Source organism: Hemicordylus capensis, chromosome 5 (genome assembly GCF_027244095.1).
Source record: "Hemicordylus capensis ecotype Gifberg chromosome 5, rHemCap1.1.pri, whole genome shotgun sequence".
NCBI lineage: Eukaryota > Metazoa > Chordata > Lepidosauria > Squamata > Cordylidae > Hemicordylus > Hemicordylus capensis.
The window spans coordinates 185030474-185046026 of NC_069661.1; the positions used below are offsets into that span (position 1 = coordinate 185030474).

A 15553-nucleotide genomic window follows, 5' to 3' on the forward strand; every position below is an offset into this window, starting at 1 on the left:
AAGTTCAGTTTCACCTTGAAGGAAATCCTGAAATTCTCTATGAATTTCACTTTTTTGACATTTTGGCACCATCCCTAGGATAGGATTAGGGACATTTTACTTCATCATGAAATAGCTGTAAGCTTTTATGATTAACAGAACTGGGAAATAATTTTTGGAAGATTCAGTCTCCTAAAACTTTAAATATATAATATTATAGAAGAAGGAAAGAGAAGTCTTTCACATTGAACTGGGCTTTGAAGCAAGCACTGCTCTTTTATTCAGCAGAAAATTAGAAATCCCTTTACTCAAGTTCTCTCACTTACACAGAGCGTTTGAGGAGGGGATGAGGAGCAATCCCAAATTAGAACAATGCCAAAATTTATGGAGCCCTGATCTTGGACATTGTGCTTGTACTCTTTTTCTTTGGGAGATGCATATTATCTAAAAACTTTGGTTGCCAAAGATTCTGATTCCGTCACCTGAACATCAGTATAACAGAGTTCATTTGTGAAAGAATTAGTACTTAGCACTCTGAGGAGTGCTTGGAGTAAACCAGAAGGGAGCAGGGCTTTTGGTACAGAAGAAAATGATTGAAATAGCTCTACAGAATCACAGATTCCTGCTTTACAAATCATTGCATCGGCTTTGCCTAGCAGCATTATCTTCCATTCTGTGGGTAGTCGCCAAGTATAACCTGGCTTGAAGCTCATCTATTACAGAGCTAATTTCCAGTTCTGTTGAAATGTATCCTATAACATCATTTATTTCTTGCCACAATGTAATCCTTTGTGTGTTAAACTTCATTCAGTCATATTGTTGTTCATGTGGCTTGCTTTTAGTGCAAATAGTCTGCATAGGTGAGCAGCCCTCCATTTTGAAAGGCTGCTTTCAAACTGATTTGATTGTTTCACTAGTGCTTGTTATGTGTGTTGTAATAGAGCTTGTTGGCCCTATTAGAACAAAAAAAAATTGGCCCTATTAGAGCCTTCAAAATTTGGAAAATTAGTGCCCAGCATTTCAATTTTTTATAACATTAACATCTTCATTGTGTTGACAGTGAATTATTGTGTGTATTCTCACATCCAACATTAAAAATCAGACTTCAATAGAAACATGGAATTAGTTGCTCAAACCTGTATTTGTGTGTTTATGCTACATACTTTTCTGGCTATCAAAAGGCTTTTTGTGTTTTTTAAATGCTTTCCATTTGAGATTTTAAGAGAAAATAATCCCCCCTTTTGTTTTATAGGCCATATGTGTAGGTTCAGAAAACATGCAGATAATGTATCCTGCCATCTTTGATCAGTTGCTGGCATTTGTTGAATTTTCCTGTAAACCACCACAATATGGACAGCTAGAAACCAAGCACATTGCAAATGCAAAATACAATCAGGTGAGATGTATGGAATTTTAATTGTTCTGCTCTTGAATACAGTGGCCCCAAACATGGTTGGCTTTGCATGAAGTATTTAAATACCACTGTTGTCTTGAATTTGGACAGCCTTTATCGCTGGTATTATCAACTAATTCATTTAACACTTTGGATTTGTGTTTATATTGCCACTTACTTCCCTTTTATGCTGTTAATGTTGCGTTTTGATACTTGCATTCTACTAAAAAAGAAAAATAATAAACAACTATATTAGTATAACAAAATCCCTTGACAAACTTTAATGAGCTCAAGTTTTTGCATTAGGAAATCTTGTATTTTGTTCTCTTTTCATTCTTCTGGATTATGAAAACAGAGCTTTGAATGCATTTGCATGCTTTTAATATTCAAACAGGAGAATGAGTCATCAGAATTTTTAATAGGTAATATGTATATATGTATTAATTTTTCTTATTCTGTTTATCATGCAACACAATGGAATCACAATAGATACAACTGTTTGCACCGGTGAGTTAAAATTCCTTAAAGATTGTGCTAATTTAATGCTCTTGCTGAATAAATTGCAGCATTTCACTTGCTTAAAATTTACCTTACTGAAATGGCTCACTCCTATTCATAGTTCTGTATGTGTGTGATTTTACGGGGGTTTCTTCGGTAAGTCCCACCCACCCACCCACCCTTGGCTCAGGTATACTTTTCCTGTGGAATTCTTGGAAAATTTTGCATGCCATCAACATAGGTTGACTGCAGGATTTGTTTTCTTTCTTTCAGTCTGCTTCTCTAGATTCAGTAACATTCCAATCTTATTTTCCTAGGCGGAATGGGTAGCATTGAATTATGTTCCGTTTGCTGAGAGATCTTTAGAAGTTGTGGTAGACCTGTACCAAAAGACAGCTTGTCACAAAGCTGTTGTAAATGAGAAAGTACTTCAGAATATTATCAAGGTAAGTATTCACATATACATTTTAAGAAGACTCTTCTACATGACTTATATTTAGTCTCAAGCCTGGGAATGAGTTGTAGACCTCCTATGAGTACCATAGTGTTTGAAGAAGAAACACATTTGCTTTGACTATTCACAATCATATGACAGAAAAAAACACTGGAGATCCCTGTGACACCTTGATGTCTTTCATCTTTATGGAAAGTCTGTTCCCTTTGTGTCTACAGACAAAGGCTACGCCCTTTGTTCAAACATTACTAAAGTTTTCCAGAGATTTGTGATGGGTAGCCAACAGTTTCTCTGTAACTTAGTGTGAATCAGGATATTTGAAGTCGCCATCTCTGAAAGAGCCCATGTAAATCAGCATATGCATTCTGTTTGAAAATGACTCCCTATTCTTTCTATCAAATCAAATGTTTTCAACTGTCTTAACTGTGTTTAGAAGTTACACTGAAGACAAAAACTGTATTTTAATGACATTTGTGAACATTTCTAGCAGGTGAATTACTCCATTCCTACACTTAGTGGCGGAGTGACATGTTTCTTCTCTTGCAGAGTCCTTCCAGAGCACAGGGAGTGTTCTGTAGTTTGTGCAGGGGCACGGGAGTGGGTGGGTGGTGGTGGTCACAAAGTTCTGTATTGTGCCCCCACAGGCCCTGGAATCGCAAGCACTCGGTTAGGTTGTCAGCCATTATCCTCTACTGTGACAGATTCACCTCCCCACCCATCCACAATGTTGGGGTTCAATGGAGCAAAACCTAGGTTTTTGGTGGTGGTTTTGGCTTTTGTTGGCCTTTTATCTTCTTGTTAGCCGTCACTCTCTTTCTCTATTTCTGGATTTGATCTGTGCTTGGGCTGTCTTTATGCATGTCTGTTATCCCCCCCTCAAAAAAAACCCCCAAAACTTTTTGTTAGGAAGAGATAAGTGACTAGTTCAAGAATTGCTACTCTACACATTTTTTCTTTCCCATACATTTTCCTTAATGTTCAGCTTATGTAAACATCATATTCAATTATTTTTGCAGACATTGAGGATGCCACTTAGTTTAAAGTATGCTTGTCCTTCAGAAAGCACGTGGAAACTGGCAGTTTCCTCTCTCCTTAAAGTTCTCTCCATTGGACTGCCTGTTGCAAGACAGCATGCTTCCTCGGGGAAATTTGACAGCATGTGGCCAGAGTTAGCCAACACCTTTGAAAACTTCTTATTCACCAAAAGGTAAAGTGCAGTTTCAAGTTCAGTGAAAATACATGCAGAATGAAGGCGTTCAACAGACTTGAATACATCTAACTGTTTGTTTTTGAGGGTGGCTTTGCATCTTAGACTACTTTGTAAAGATATAAAATTGTTAAAAAAAAAATTAAAGTTCTATCAAACTTTGTAATGGTTCCTTGACTAGAAACACACTAAGAAAGCATTGTAGTAAATTTTGAGAGTTAGCAGTGCTGTTGTGTCATTGCCTACTTAATCTTCTTATATGAATAACAGGGAAGGCAATTGGGGTATCATTCCTCTTTTTCCAGATTCTGATAGGCTAATACGGTGCAGAAGCTAGGTGCATATGATACTAAAACCCTTGCATGCTTGAGCTGGAGAATAAGATGAACAGATCTGACAAATAAGGCTCGAATAATGCTACTGTGTTCCCCTATTACAACCAGTGTTCCCACTAACAGGGATTCTCAGATGTTGTTGACTACAACTCCCAGAATCCCCAGCCAAAGGCAACTGCAGCCTTTGTGTCTGTCCGGTACTTCTGGCCAAAGAGGACACAGGGCGGCAGGGAGGTACATTGCCACCCTGGCAGACACTTTTAAATGGAGTGCCAGTGGCACTCGGAGGGAGGAGTAAGGGCACCGTTCCTCGCCCTTAAAGATATGCCCCCTGCCTTTGAGCCGCCCCCTGCTGGCTCCATTCACATCCCTATAGTTAATTTACAAAGGAGTTTCATGGTGAGCAATAACAAACTTCGATCCCAGTGGCAGAATTTCCTCAAGCTACTTGCACAGGTAATTGAAAATAAGCATTTATAGCTTACCAAGCATTAAGGTAAGCTATAAATGCTTACCTTAATGCATGCATTATGTGTTCATAATGGTATCTATGTCAAGTTGTGCACAAGTTGAGATGGGACACACACAGCACCTTATTTGGAAGTCTTTGTGCACAGACTTTGACATTTCAGATTGATGACAAAATGGTGTAGGACAGGGTTGTCAAACTTGGGTCCCCAGATGTTGGACTACAATCCCCATAGTTCTCTGCCACAGTGGCCAAAGGAAGTTGTGGTCCAACAACATCTTGGGACCCAAGTTTGAGAACCCCTGGTAGGAAAAAAGCTTAAGTTGCCAGAATTAATCAGTGTTTGAAAATATCATATTCACTCTCTCATATCTGTTAAATCTCCATTTCACAACAAACAAGTTAAAATATTTAACTCTGGGCTGGACAGTGTTAGTGTCACAAACTTAAAAAACATGAAACAGTTTGCTGGAGGCAGTGTGGCTCTTCTGTCTCTTGATCGTATTGAATGTTCCACTGTGCACATGCTTTGATGACACACAATAGTTTAATTAGCACTTCTACTGTACCAATTTGTTCCCAATCTTTATCTAAACTGTGAATTTACACAGAGAAGGAGTTCTTGACAAATTTTATACTTGATATATAGGCAGATTGATCTGGATTGAGATCTGTCGAGATTCATAAGAATGGGTAATGCGCCTGCGCAGGACCCTTGCAGTAGCATGCTACAGCTCATTGAGGCAACCAAGCCCCACCCCTACACCTACAGTGTGCTATTTAAAGGCAGGCCAGGCACCATGTTCTTCCATTCTTTTCTGACCACCGTTGCATTCACTCCTCGGTAAAAGTTTTTCATGTGAGTTCATCTATTGAAGAAGAAAAAATGGACTGTTAATATTGGTATTTGACTTGGAACGGCTTCCGGACTTCGTCAGCGTTAATACAACCTTTTTGAAAGGACTTAAACTATGATTTTGGATAACCTAATATAGCTAAGGAGAAACTGACTCTCAAGAGGTGCACGGCTGTAATTCCAAGCTCCTTTCAAAAGACCTCCATTATTTGTGTCTGATTTGCTTAGGAGAGGAGCACAATGTTTCTTCTTGCAAAATATGCTTGACATTTTCCAAGCAAATGTGAAAAAATTGGGCTTTGTGGCTTTATGCCACCATTTATGATGAGGTGTTAAGCCCTTCGACACCAGGAGAACCCCACCCTACATCCTTGACATCGGCTTCTAAATCACCATCATGTTAGGCAGATGGCAGCAGCTCTGGCTCTTGATCTCAAGTCTGAGCTAGCCACTATAGATGACCCCATTTATAATTTTATGATTGAGCAGACTGAGCGTCAGAAACATCTTTGAGGTTCAGACCTACCCACTTTCAGACCTACCCACTGTCACAAGCCAGACCTACGCACAGTCAATGACCGATGAGTTTGGAGAGGGATGTTTTAAAAGGTACTCATTATCTTTTTTCCTATAACTGATACAAAACTTTTGAGTCATTTAGAAATGGGGTTTGTCTCCTTTTTCCTGCCACTGGGTGGCCACAACATCTCGGCAAGTGAGAAACAACACCAGTCTCACAAACTCTATTCTCCTGCCAGCAACTAACTTCAAGCTGGCAAGCCATGTCCCCCACATGGGACCACATAGCATTGGACCACTGGATCCTGAAGATCATATCCTCAGCCTATGCCATAGAGTTCAGAATAACCCTGAAATTTACAAGAATGAGGTTCACGCAACCCTCCCAGGCGTTACTGGAAGAGGTGAAGGAGCTAGGTGAGTTGAAGGAGCTATTAGCCAATGGGGCTATTGCCCTGGTACAGTGGGTGCACATACGGGAGGGGCTTTACTCTTGTTACTACTTGATCCCAAAGAGGGATGGCAGCACACAACCAATCATGGATCTACGCCACCTGAACACATTTGTCCATGTACAAAAATTCCGCATGATAGCGTTACAAGAGATTCTACCTCTTCTATACCAAGAGAACTGGCTTGTGATGCTGGATCTCAAAGACGCATAATTCTACATTGGCATAAGGGCACGACACAGAAAATCTGAGGCTCGCAGTAGGAAATCAAGTGTACCAATACACAGTCTTAGACTTCGGGCTTGCCACCAACCCCAAGTTATTTACAAAATGTATGGCTGCAGTGATGGCCCACCTGAGAACAAAAGGTATATTGGTCTATCCATACCTGGACTACTGGCTTCTGTCGTCTAAAGACAGAGAGGAGTTACTTTCTCAGAAAAAATACATACTATTTCTCCTCCAAGACTTGGGGATATAAGTCAATTAGAAAAAATCCAAATTGGAGCCAGTTTATGTAATCAACTACATTGGAGCGGTTGTAGACATGGAAACCAGGAAGGTGTGTATTACCTCAGGAATGCTTCCAATACATCAGGGACCTGGTTCTCCATTTCCAGCAGCATCCATCCCTACCGGCCCGGCTCATTCAAATACTCCTAGGTCTAATGAATGGCATCCTGCAACACAGTGGTGCGATATGCCCAGTTAAAGATGTGCAAGTTACAACTTTGGTTTATGTCAATCTTTCTCCCGAATGTGGATCGTCAAGACCTATGTCTAGTGATCCCAGATAAGATTCTACGTTCACCTACCTGGTGGTCTACATGGAGGAATCTGCTGGAAGGGATTCCTTTTCAAATGATGACTCCTTCTGACGCCTCTCTGCTAGGCTGGGAAGCCCACTGAGGAACACATCAGATTCAGGGCAAGTGGACTCTTCAACAATACAATTACATATAAATTTCCTGGAACTTCTGGTTGTCTTCAAAGCAATGAAAGCCTTCCTACCACTTCTACAGGGGAAGGTTGTACAAATAGTTAGACAATACCACTGCCCTGGCCTACATCAACCACAACAGCAGCAGCATGAATGAGAAATCAAGACAGACTACATTGCACCTCTCTTCAAAAGTTGAATACAGCTGACTATAGATCTCTTTGCCACCTCAGAGAACACAAAGTGTATTTGTTTCTTCTCCAGGGCAGGGTACAACCCACTATCACTGGGGAACACTTTCCAGCTGGATTGGCAGCAAGAGATCCCATATATGTTTCCTCTGCGACCACTGATCAGCCAAGTGGTTGCTCACCTTTTAACTGTCTCAACATTGCGTATCCTAGTAACGACATAGTTTCCACAGGTACTCAGGGAACCAGTACCAAAGAATGCCACAAGTAACAGATCTCCTAACACTAGACAGTGGCAGCATACTGCATCCACATGTTCTCACACTTCGCCTAACAGCATGGCAGATCAGCTCTTAAGTAAAATCCTACTTAACCAAAGGAAGTCTTCCACCAGAAGAAATTACCTTAGTAAATAGCTTCATTTCAAAGCTTATGCAAGGGTGCATAGTTTTCAACCTAGACAAGTTACAATTAAGGATGTGCTCCTCTACTTGACTAATCTGAAATCACATGAGTTGGCTAATGTATCTTTAAAGGTGCATCTAGCAGCACTCTCCTCAAAACATCCAGGCTGTGATGGGAAGACTATCTTTTCAGAGAGTAAGGCTTTCCTGAAAGGCCTCATGAATTTGTATCCACCCATTCGCACACCTGTCGAACCATGGAACATATCCTTGGACCTTTCGGCTTTAACTGAAGCCCCATTTGAACCAATGGGTTCTGCAACTATCAAGTGATAGATCTATCTAGTAACTTTGAAAACTGCCTTCTTGCTTGCCATAACTACGGCCAAACACATTAGTGAATTGACAGCATTGTGGATTGATTTGCTATACACCAGAATCTATTGAAGTGCTAATGCCTATGGACCCCCAAGGTAGTGTTCGACTTCCATCTCAGCTAGGACATTGTTCTCTCTATGTTCTTCAGGAAACCATCGACCCCTTTAAAACATGCAATGTACTCCTTGGATGTGCAAAGAGTGCTTTTATTTTACCTGGATCAGACTTTAGAACCACCAAGCGTTTTTGAGGCATGTGGCATACAAGGGCTCTATGAGAGGTTCCTGCATTTCAAGACAAAATGTCCAGATGGCGAGTTTAGCTCATTATGCTGACCTACAAGTCACAGAATGTGAAACCACCAGAAGCTATCAAGGCCCACTCAACTCTTGCCTACGCTTTATCAGCTGCTATCGGGAGTAACCTTCACAGACATCTGTAAAGCAGCAACTTAGTTCAGAGTTACCTTTTGTCAAGCATTACACCATAGATGTGCGCGCTGCTGCTGAGGCAAACTTTGGGGAAAGTGTTTTGACTCAGGTGTTACAATAGCTACTCCTGCACTCTCCCCCATTGGGAGCTAGCCAAACACCTATTCTTATGAATCTTGATCCACATAAACAGGTTGCTCACCTGTAACTTATGATCTGGTAGAGATCCGCCAACATCCATAAGACTCTCCCAAACCACCTCTCTGCTACTGCACTGTGCAGTATACTGCACCACTCTGCTATTTCACATAGTGCTACACTATGTGCGTATTGAGTGTACACGCTGTTTTTCTTCGATGATGATGAACTCACCTGATTCCTGATGATCGTCCTCCATGGTGGTCGTCCAAGAACTGAAGAACATGCGCCTGGCCCACCTTTAAATAGCTGTAGGCATGGGGGTGGGGTTCATCGCCTCAACAAGCTGTGGCATGCTACCGCAAGGGTCCTGCGCAGGCACATTACCCATTCTTATGGATGTCAACAGATCTCTACCAGATCATAAGTTACAGGCGAGCAACCTGTTTTTCTTGTAAGAACTAATCTGCCTATTTTTCTTTCACTATCCCGACAACTGAATTAATTTTGGTTTGAATCAGTTAGGCAGTTCACAAAGCCCACTTGCACCTTAAACATTCACGTGTCTGCCATCTTGAATCAGAGTGGATGAAATCATCACAAACTACACCATTGAAGTGTTCCTACAGCTGTAGCACATTTGGTTCAAATCAGTTAGATGGCCATCTTGATGATATCATCACAAACTGTGCCATTGAGGCATCCCTATATGTCCTATAAACTGGTCCCTATATGTTGGTGAAACTCCACCAATTCGATTCCTATTGGTCCAGGTATTTATTTTATTTTATTATTTTTCAAATTTGTATACTTCACAAACTTCTGTCTCTTGACATTTTGCAAAGTTGATAGTGGAAGACAAACGGATGGACACACACAGAGATAGAGAGAATGTCAGGTGATCTCATAACTTACTTTCCTTAAAGAAACTAGGCTAAAAAAGGTTAGAAAACAATGAGAGGTTGTCTGAAAAGCTGAAATAATTGGACAGCATTCTCATCTGTTTAGTGCTTTGTGGAGTCTCTTTCTGAGAGGGGGAAAGAAAAAAATGGGATGTATTACTACATTTATAATGTGACTAGTTTAAAATGTTTAATGAACTGAGTAAGCTGATTAAGCATAAAATGAAATGAAGGTATGAAAAGAATGTGTCTGCTGTAAATGAGATTGTTTAGCATGACTCTTTATGTGGTTTAGCATATTCAAATCTCAGCTTCACCATTGGTTTACTGGATGAGTTTCAGTCTGCTACATTTGTAAATAAGACTTGATTTGCAGAATGAATTAAATAAGGATTATAAACTATTTGCTGTGCTAATATTGTTAATGTATTGTGCATCCACAAAGCACAAGAACACTAAAAAAAACAAAACCCATGTGTCTAAGGGACTAAAGACCTACACTGTTCCTCCAGTAAGTCTCTGAATTGGTGTGTCTACACCATGAGAGGCAGCCTCAGGCAGCTGCTATTTGAAGGATTATTTGACTTTTTCACTCACATAATTTACGGTTTTTGTTCTCCAAAAACATTAACTGCTTATGTATACAAATAGTCCCTAAAATAGTCTTGTTTTTCATATAGCTTTCAAAGTACATTTTTATATTTTGTTCTTTTTCAGCTCACCTCCAGATAATCTTTCTATCCAAGAGTTCCAGAGAAATGAAAGCATTGATGTTGAGGTGAGAATATAATTTCTACCATATGTATAAAAAACCTAGAAATACTTGCTAACAAGATTCTGCATTAATCATACCAATTAATCAAAAATTTATTAAACTTATCAACAAAGTCAGGTTTTGGTTGTTGTGATTACTGTATGGATCAGTGCGGATTTTATTGCATACATAAAACTAACTTGTTTACAGAAGACCTTTTCTGTGTGTACATTGTATTGAACACAATAGTATCTGTCTATGGAGAGGAGAGCTAGTAGTAGTAGTATTGTTTATTTCGGCCCAAGGCCAGCATAGAGAGGAGAGCTGGTCTTGTGGTGGCAAGCATGACTTGTCCCCTTAGCTAAGCAGGGTCTGCCCTGGTTGCATATGAATGAGAGACTAGACATGTGAGCACTGTAAAATATTCCCCTCAGGGAATGGAGCCATTCTGGGAAGAGCAGGTGGTTTCAAGTTCTCTCCCTGGCATCTCCAAGATTGAGAAAGATTCCTGCCTACAACCTTGGAGAAGCCGCTGCCAGTCTGTGAAGATAATACTGAGCTAGATAGACCAGTGGGCTGACTCAGTATATGGCAGCTTCCTATGTTCCTATGATTGATTGATTGATTAAGTGCGATCAAGTCAATTTATTAAGTGTGATCAAGTCAGTGTCAACTCTCAGCAACCACATAGATAGATTCTCTCCAGAATGATCTGTCCTCAATTTGGCCTTTAAGGTCTCTGTGGTGCATTCATTGCTATTGTAATTGAGTCCATCCACCTTGCTGCTGGCAGGGGCGTATACAGGCTAGGGCAGCCAGGGCATGTGCCCTAGGTGCCACTGTTGAAGGGGGTGCAGAATTCCCCTCCACTATGCACAAAATTTTAAAAAAAAATTTAAATAATAATAATAATAAAAATCTCTGATCAGCCAGTGGGGGCGCCGGCACTGTGCTGGGAAGCCCCCCGCCGCTGCTCACCATCACCATACGCTGTCTCCGGATGGCACCCGCACCCACCCCCACTCGTGCAGGCACAGTGCACTCGACTCACTCACATGAGTTGCGAGAATCTCTGACCCAGTCCGGGCGAGTGGGGACAGGCAGGCACTGAGCGCTCCCATTGGTGACCTGGCAGAGAGTGCGTGCGGCGTCCCCCGCTCCCCCCATGCCGATTCAATCAGCGCATGTGCCTGCATCCACGTGGGTTGCTGAAGAGAGATACTGCAGCTGCTGCTGGGCATTTGGGAATCTCGTGCTGTTTGCTAATCCTCGTGTGCTGCTGTTGTGTTTGCTGCTGCCTAATCCTTTGTCACTTCGACCCATTTTTATTTTGCTCGCTGCATTCTTAATTGATCCCTCCCCTTTTCCAAAGTAAGTAAAAATAAACAAGCTAACACACAAGCTCTGTGTGTCGCCCGCGCGTCCTCCTGCTGCCTACTTTGTTGAATGATCTTTCTTCCTCCTCTCTCCCGCTCCCCCAAGCCAATGTAAAGTTCTCCTTGGAAGGTCAGTGTGTGGGGTGGAATGGGAAACTTTCTGTGTGTGCGCATTGGTTGCAGGCAGGGTGGGACCACCAGGGTTTGCTTGGTCTTTGTCTAGGGACCCTGCAGCTACTGGCTGGCTGAGCATATCTGCTCACCATTGGATTGTTAATCATTAGCTGCTCTGCTGCTCAGAGAGGTTTTTGCGGCTGTTTAAGTGTAAAAAAAACCTTTGAAATAAATGAATGCAATAATGAGGCAGCAGGCGCAGGTGAGGCAGAAAGCAAGCCCTTCCTGTAGGGCTCTTCTGAGCAGGCACTGCAGGCTGGCGCTTTCTTTCCGCTTTCCCCGGGGCCGGGGTGAGGAGCCCTTGCTCACTACTTTCCCTCCCGCCTGGCCCTCCTCCCCAGCTCCCCAATCTCTGGCCCAGAGGGAGGCGCAGGGGAAGCACGCCCTCCCTGCGGGGCTTTTCCGAGGAGCAGGCAGGATTGCACTGCAGCAGGGCAGGCTGGCACTTTCCTTCAGCTTTCCCCCTAAGTGGAGGAGGAGCCCTTGTTCGCTTCTTTCCCTCCCCGGCCCGGCGTCCCCGCTCCCCTCCCCTCGCTCCCCAATCTCTGGCTCAGAGGGAGGCGCAGGGGAAGCAAGTCCTCCCTGCGGGGCTCTTCCGAGGAGCAGGCAGGATTGCACTGCAGCAGGGCAGGCTGGCGCTTTCTTTCAGCTTTCCCCCTATGTGAAGGAAGAGCCCTTGTACACTTCTTTCCCTCCTGCCTGCCAGGCGGCACCCCTCTCCTCCCCTCGCTCCTCAATCTGTGGCTTGAGTTGCGTGAGAGTGTACTCATACATGTTGCTGTAGAAAATGGCCCACAGCAGAGAGGCCTGCCTGCCTGCCGTTGGGTTAGGGACAAGCGTTAGCTGCCACGCTGCCCGCTAGTAGCCTCTTCTGAGCTTTGGCCCCTTCCAAGCATGATTCCAGACATCTCAACCAGAGAGAGTGGTGGTGTGTTTTGTTGTTGGTTTTTTTGAGGGAGCGAATGGTGGTTTATTCGGAAAGAGACTAAACTAAGAAGATAGTATAGTAGTCCAGCCTTCCTCTGTTTATTCTTCCAGCCGCCACTCCTCCCTCCTTCCTCCCTTCCCAGTTCTGGCTATTTTGGAGTGTTACAATCTGGCGACGCATCCCCCCCCCCCCGCCAGAAGTCAGCTAGCCTGACGTCTCTGTTGGGCAGTCCAGCTGATCTACATTTTACAGCATTCTAGCCATGAATGTGTACCACTCTCCAGATTACAAATGTGCTTGTGCTGGGTTGCTTACTTCTGTAATTCAGCAGTTTGGAAGATACACTGCTCTGAGGAGTTGCAGCCCTAGGTCAGCTGCAAGGGTGAGCAGAGAGTTTAAAAGACAGTAAATGTGAACTGGGAATTGCTAGTGCAGAAAAAGTGATATGTGCTAGTTGTGTTCTGGCTTCATCTTCTGTGTTACATAGAAAAGTGTCAGTGTATAGCTATAAAGGAAGCATATCTGATTTCCTCTTCAACACACTTTTTATCATACTGACACTTCTAATAGTTTATCTGCTAGTAGCCTAGTATTCTACACTACAGAGTTCATGTTCTCTGTGCTTTCAGAGATTAACTAAATGGAGACAGTACTGAAAGTCTGATATCAGGCACCCATAATTCGCACCTCGCCTGAGGGCTAATTCTAATCAAGCAATGCCAGGGATTTTGCCTAAATTTTTACTCATAAGGAAAATTGATACTGTTGTCATCAATATTGGTGAGAATAAAGATAGGCTATGCTTTAATGTCCCCTTTAGGCTTCACTGTTTCACCTCCTCTGTGCTGGACTTCTAACACTCAGAGAAAATGTTTTTCTTCATATTATTATTTTATTTTATTTTATTTTATTTTATTTTATTTTAACATGTATATCCCACTCTTCCTCCAAGGAGTCCAGAGCTCCTTGTACTACATACTTAAGTTTCTCCTCACAACAACCCTTTGAAGTAGGTTAGGCTGAGAGAGAAGTAACAAACAAGGAAGGTGCAGTTATAATTTTCAGGTAGTGCCATAATTTGTTAATTAGAAGATTTGTTAATTAACGAGCTTGACTTGTATTTTTGAGCTGATATTATGGTAAAGCTATCTGAAAGATGAGTGTCAGATGTTTGGGGCGGGTGCAATTTCAGTACTTGCCCTGGGCACTATTTTCCCTAGATACGCCTCTGGCTGCTAGTCCTCTTCTTTGCTTTCCTTTAACTTTTCCCAGCGTCCTCCCTTGATTTCTCAAGGGAGCTGAGTTTTCACATATGTCCAAAGTATGATAGTTTGAGCCTGGTCATATGTTCCTCGAGTGAAAATTCTGGATTGATTGTTCTATGATTCATTTGTTTATTTCCCTGGCTGTCCATGGTATCCTCCAAAGTCTTCTCCAGCACCAAAATTCAAAAGCATCAGTACTTCTTCTGTCTTGCTTCTTCAAAGTCCAGGTTTCGCATCCATAGTGTGTCTTGGGGGAAACCATTTTTTTTAAACGATTCTAATCTTTGTATGTATAGACACGTCACGGCATCTAAATCTCCTTTGCAAGGCCTTCATTGCAACCCTACCAAGTGCTAGTCTGCAGTGTATTTCTTGACTACTGGATCCTTTACTGTTGACAGTCGATCTTAAAAGGCAGAAGCTATCCACCACTTCCATGTCTTCATTATCAATCCTGAGGCTGGTTGCTGTACCCATTGTCATTAGTTTAGTCATCTTTATATTTAGTCGTAGTCACTGTGCTCCTTGACTTTCATTACTAGAACTTGCAGATCATCCACTATCAGAGTGGTGTTATCAGTGTAACGCAGGTTATTGATGTTTCCTCCTCCAACTTTAAAACCACGCTCATCTTATTCCAATCCAGCTTCTCTCAGTTATATGTTCAGCATAAAAATTGAATAAATAAGGAGAAAGTATAGAGCCTTGTCTTACTCCTTTGCCGATCTGGAACCAGTCTGTTTCACCATGTTCCGTCTGGACTATGGCTTTCTGTCCTGTATATAGGTTTCTCATGAGAACAATGAGATGTTCTGGGACGCCCATTTCCCTAAGGGTATTCCACAACCTGACATGGTCAGCACAAAGTCTTTTCTGTAGTCAGTTGACTTCTTTTTTGAATTCTTTACCTTTCTCCATTATCCAGTGTGCATCAGCAATGATGTCTGTTGTTCCTCAGCCTTTTCTGAAACCAGCTTGAACATCTGGCATTTCTCTTTCCATGTAGGGCTCTAATCTGTGTTTGATGATCCTGAGCATTATTTTACTAGCATGTGAAATTAAGGATATTGTGCGATGGTTTGCACAATCTGTTAATTCTCCTTACTTTGGTATGGGTATGTAGACTGTCCTCTTCCAATCTGTTGGCCACTCTGTCAGTCTCCAAATTTGCTGGAATAGTTTTGTTAGAGCCTTGACTGATTCTGTTGCCTGTATCTATACCTATCTATATCTGTAGCTATTTCATCAATTCCTGTAGCCTTCTGACTTGGTAATGACTGGAGTGCTGATCTAACTTCATCCTCCTGTACTAGAGGTTCCTGCAAGTAGGGAATACCTTCTAGAGTATCTTGGAGGTGGTTGTCCCTGCTGTACAGATTTTCAGTATATTCCTTCCATCTCTGTTTGATCTTCTCTGAATCGGTTACTGTCTGTCCTTTGGCATCCCTTAACATACCAATCCAAGGTTGGAACCTCCTTCTGAGTTCAGAGATCTTTTGGAAAACTTTCC

At 42.2% G+C, this 15553-nt stretch overlaps 1 protein-coding gene and 1 long non-coding RNA gene across 5 annotated transcripts in view; one reads left to right on the forward strand and one right to left on the reverse strand.

Annotated features, from left to right (window-relative positions):
- MON2 (MON2 homolog, regulator of endosome-to-Golgi trafficking) overlaps positions 1-15553 on the forward strand; it is a 129468-nt gene that overhangs the window by 105277 nt on the left and 8638 nt on the right. The window contains exons 27-31 of one of the 2 annotated variants that reach the window (XM_053255502.1): positions 1232-1375; positions 1862-1879; positions 2188-2316; positions 3341-3531; positions 10264-10324. In XM_053255502.1, coding sequence (XP_053111477.1) covers positions 1232-1375; positions 1862-1879; positions 2188-2316; positions 3341-3531; positions 10264-10324 — 543 coding nt within the window. The remainder of the gene's footprint in view (positions 1-1231; positions 1376-1861; positions 1880-2187; positions 2317-3340; positions 3532-10263; positions 10325-15553) is intronic. The other variant, XM_053255503.1, reaches the window with a different exon arrangement.
- Positions 1-15553, reverse strand: part of LOC128327162 (uncharacterized) — a 30195-nt gene that overhangs the window by 3454 nt on the left and 11188 nt on the right. For 2 of the 3 annotated variants that reach the window (XR_008308505.1, XR_008308504.1), the window contains exons 4-7: positions 8291-8359; positions 6978-7178; positions 6736-6842; positions 5106-5204 (exon numbers count right to left, since the gene is read on the reverse strand). This is a non-coding gene — a long non-coding RNA (uncharacterized LOC128327162). The remainder of the gene's footprint in view (positions 1-5105; positions 5205-6735; positions 6843-6977; positions 7179-8290; positions 8360-15553) is intronic. The other variant, XR_008308506.1, reaches the window with a different exon arrangement.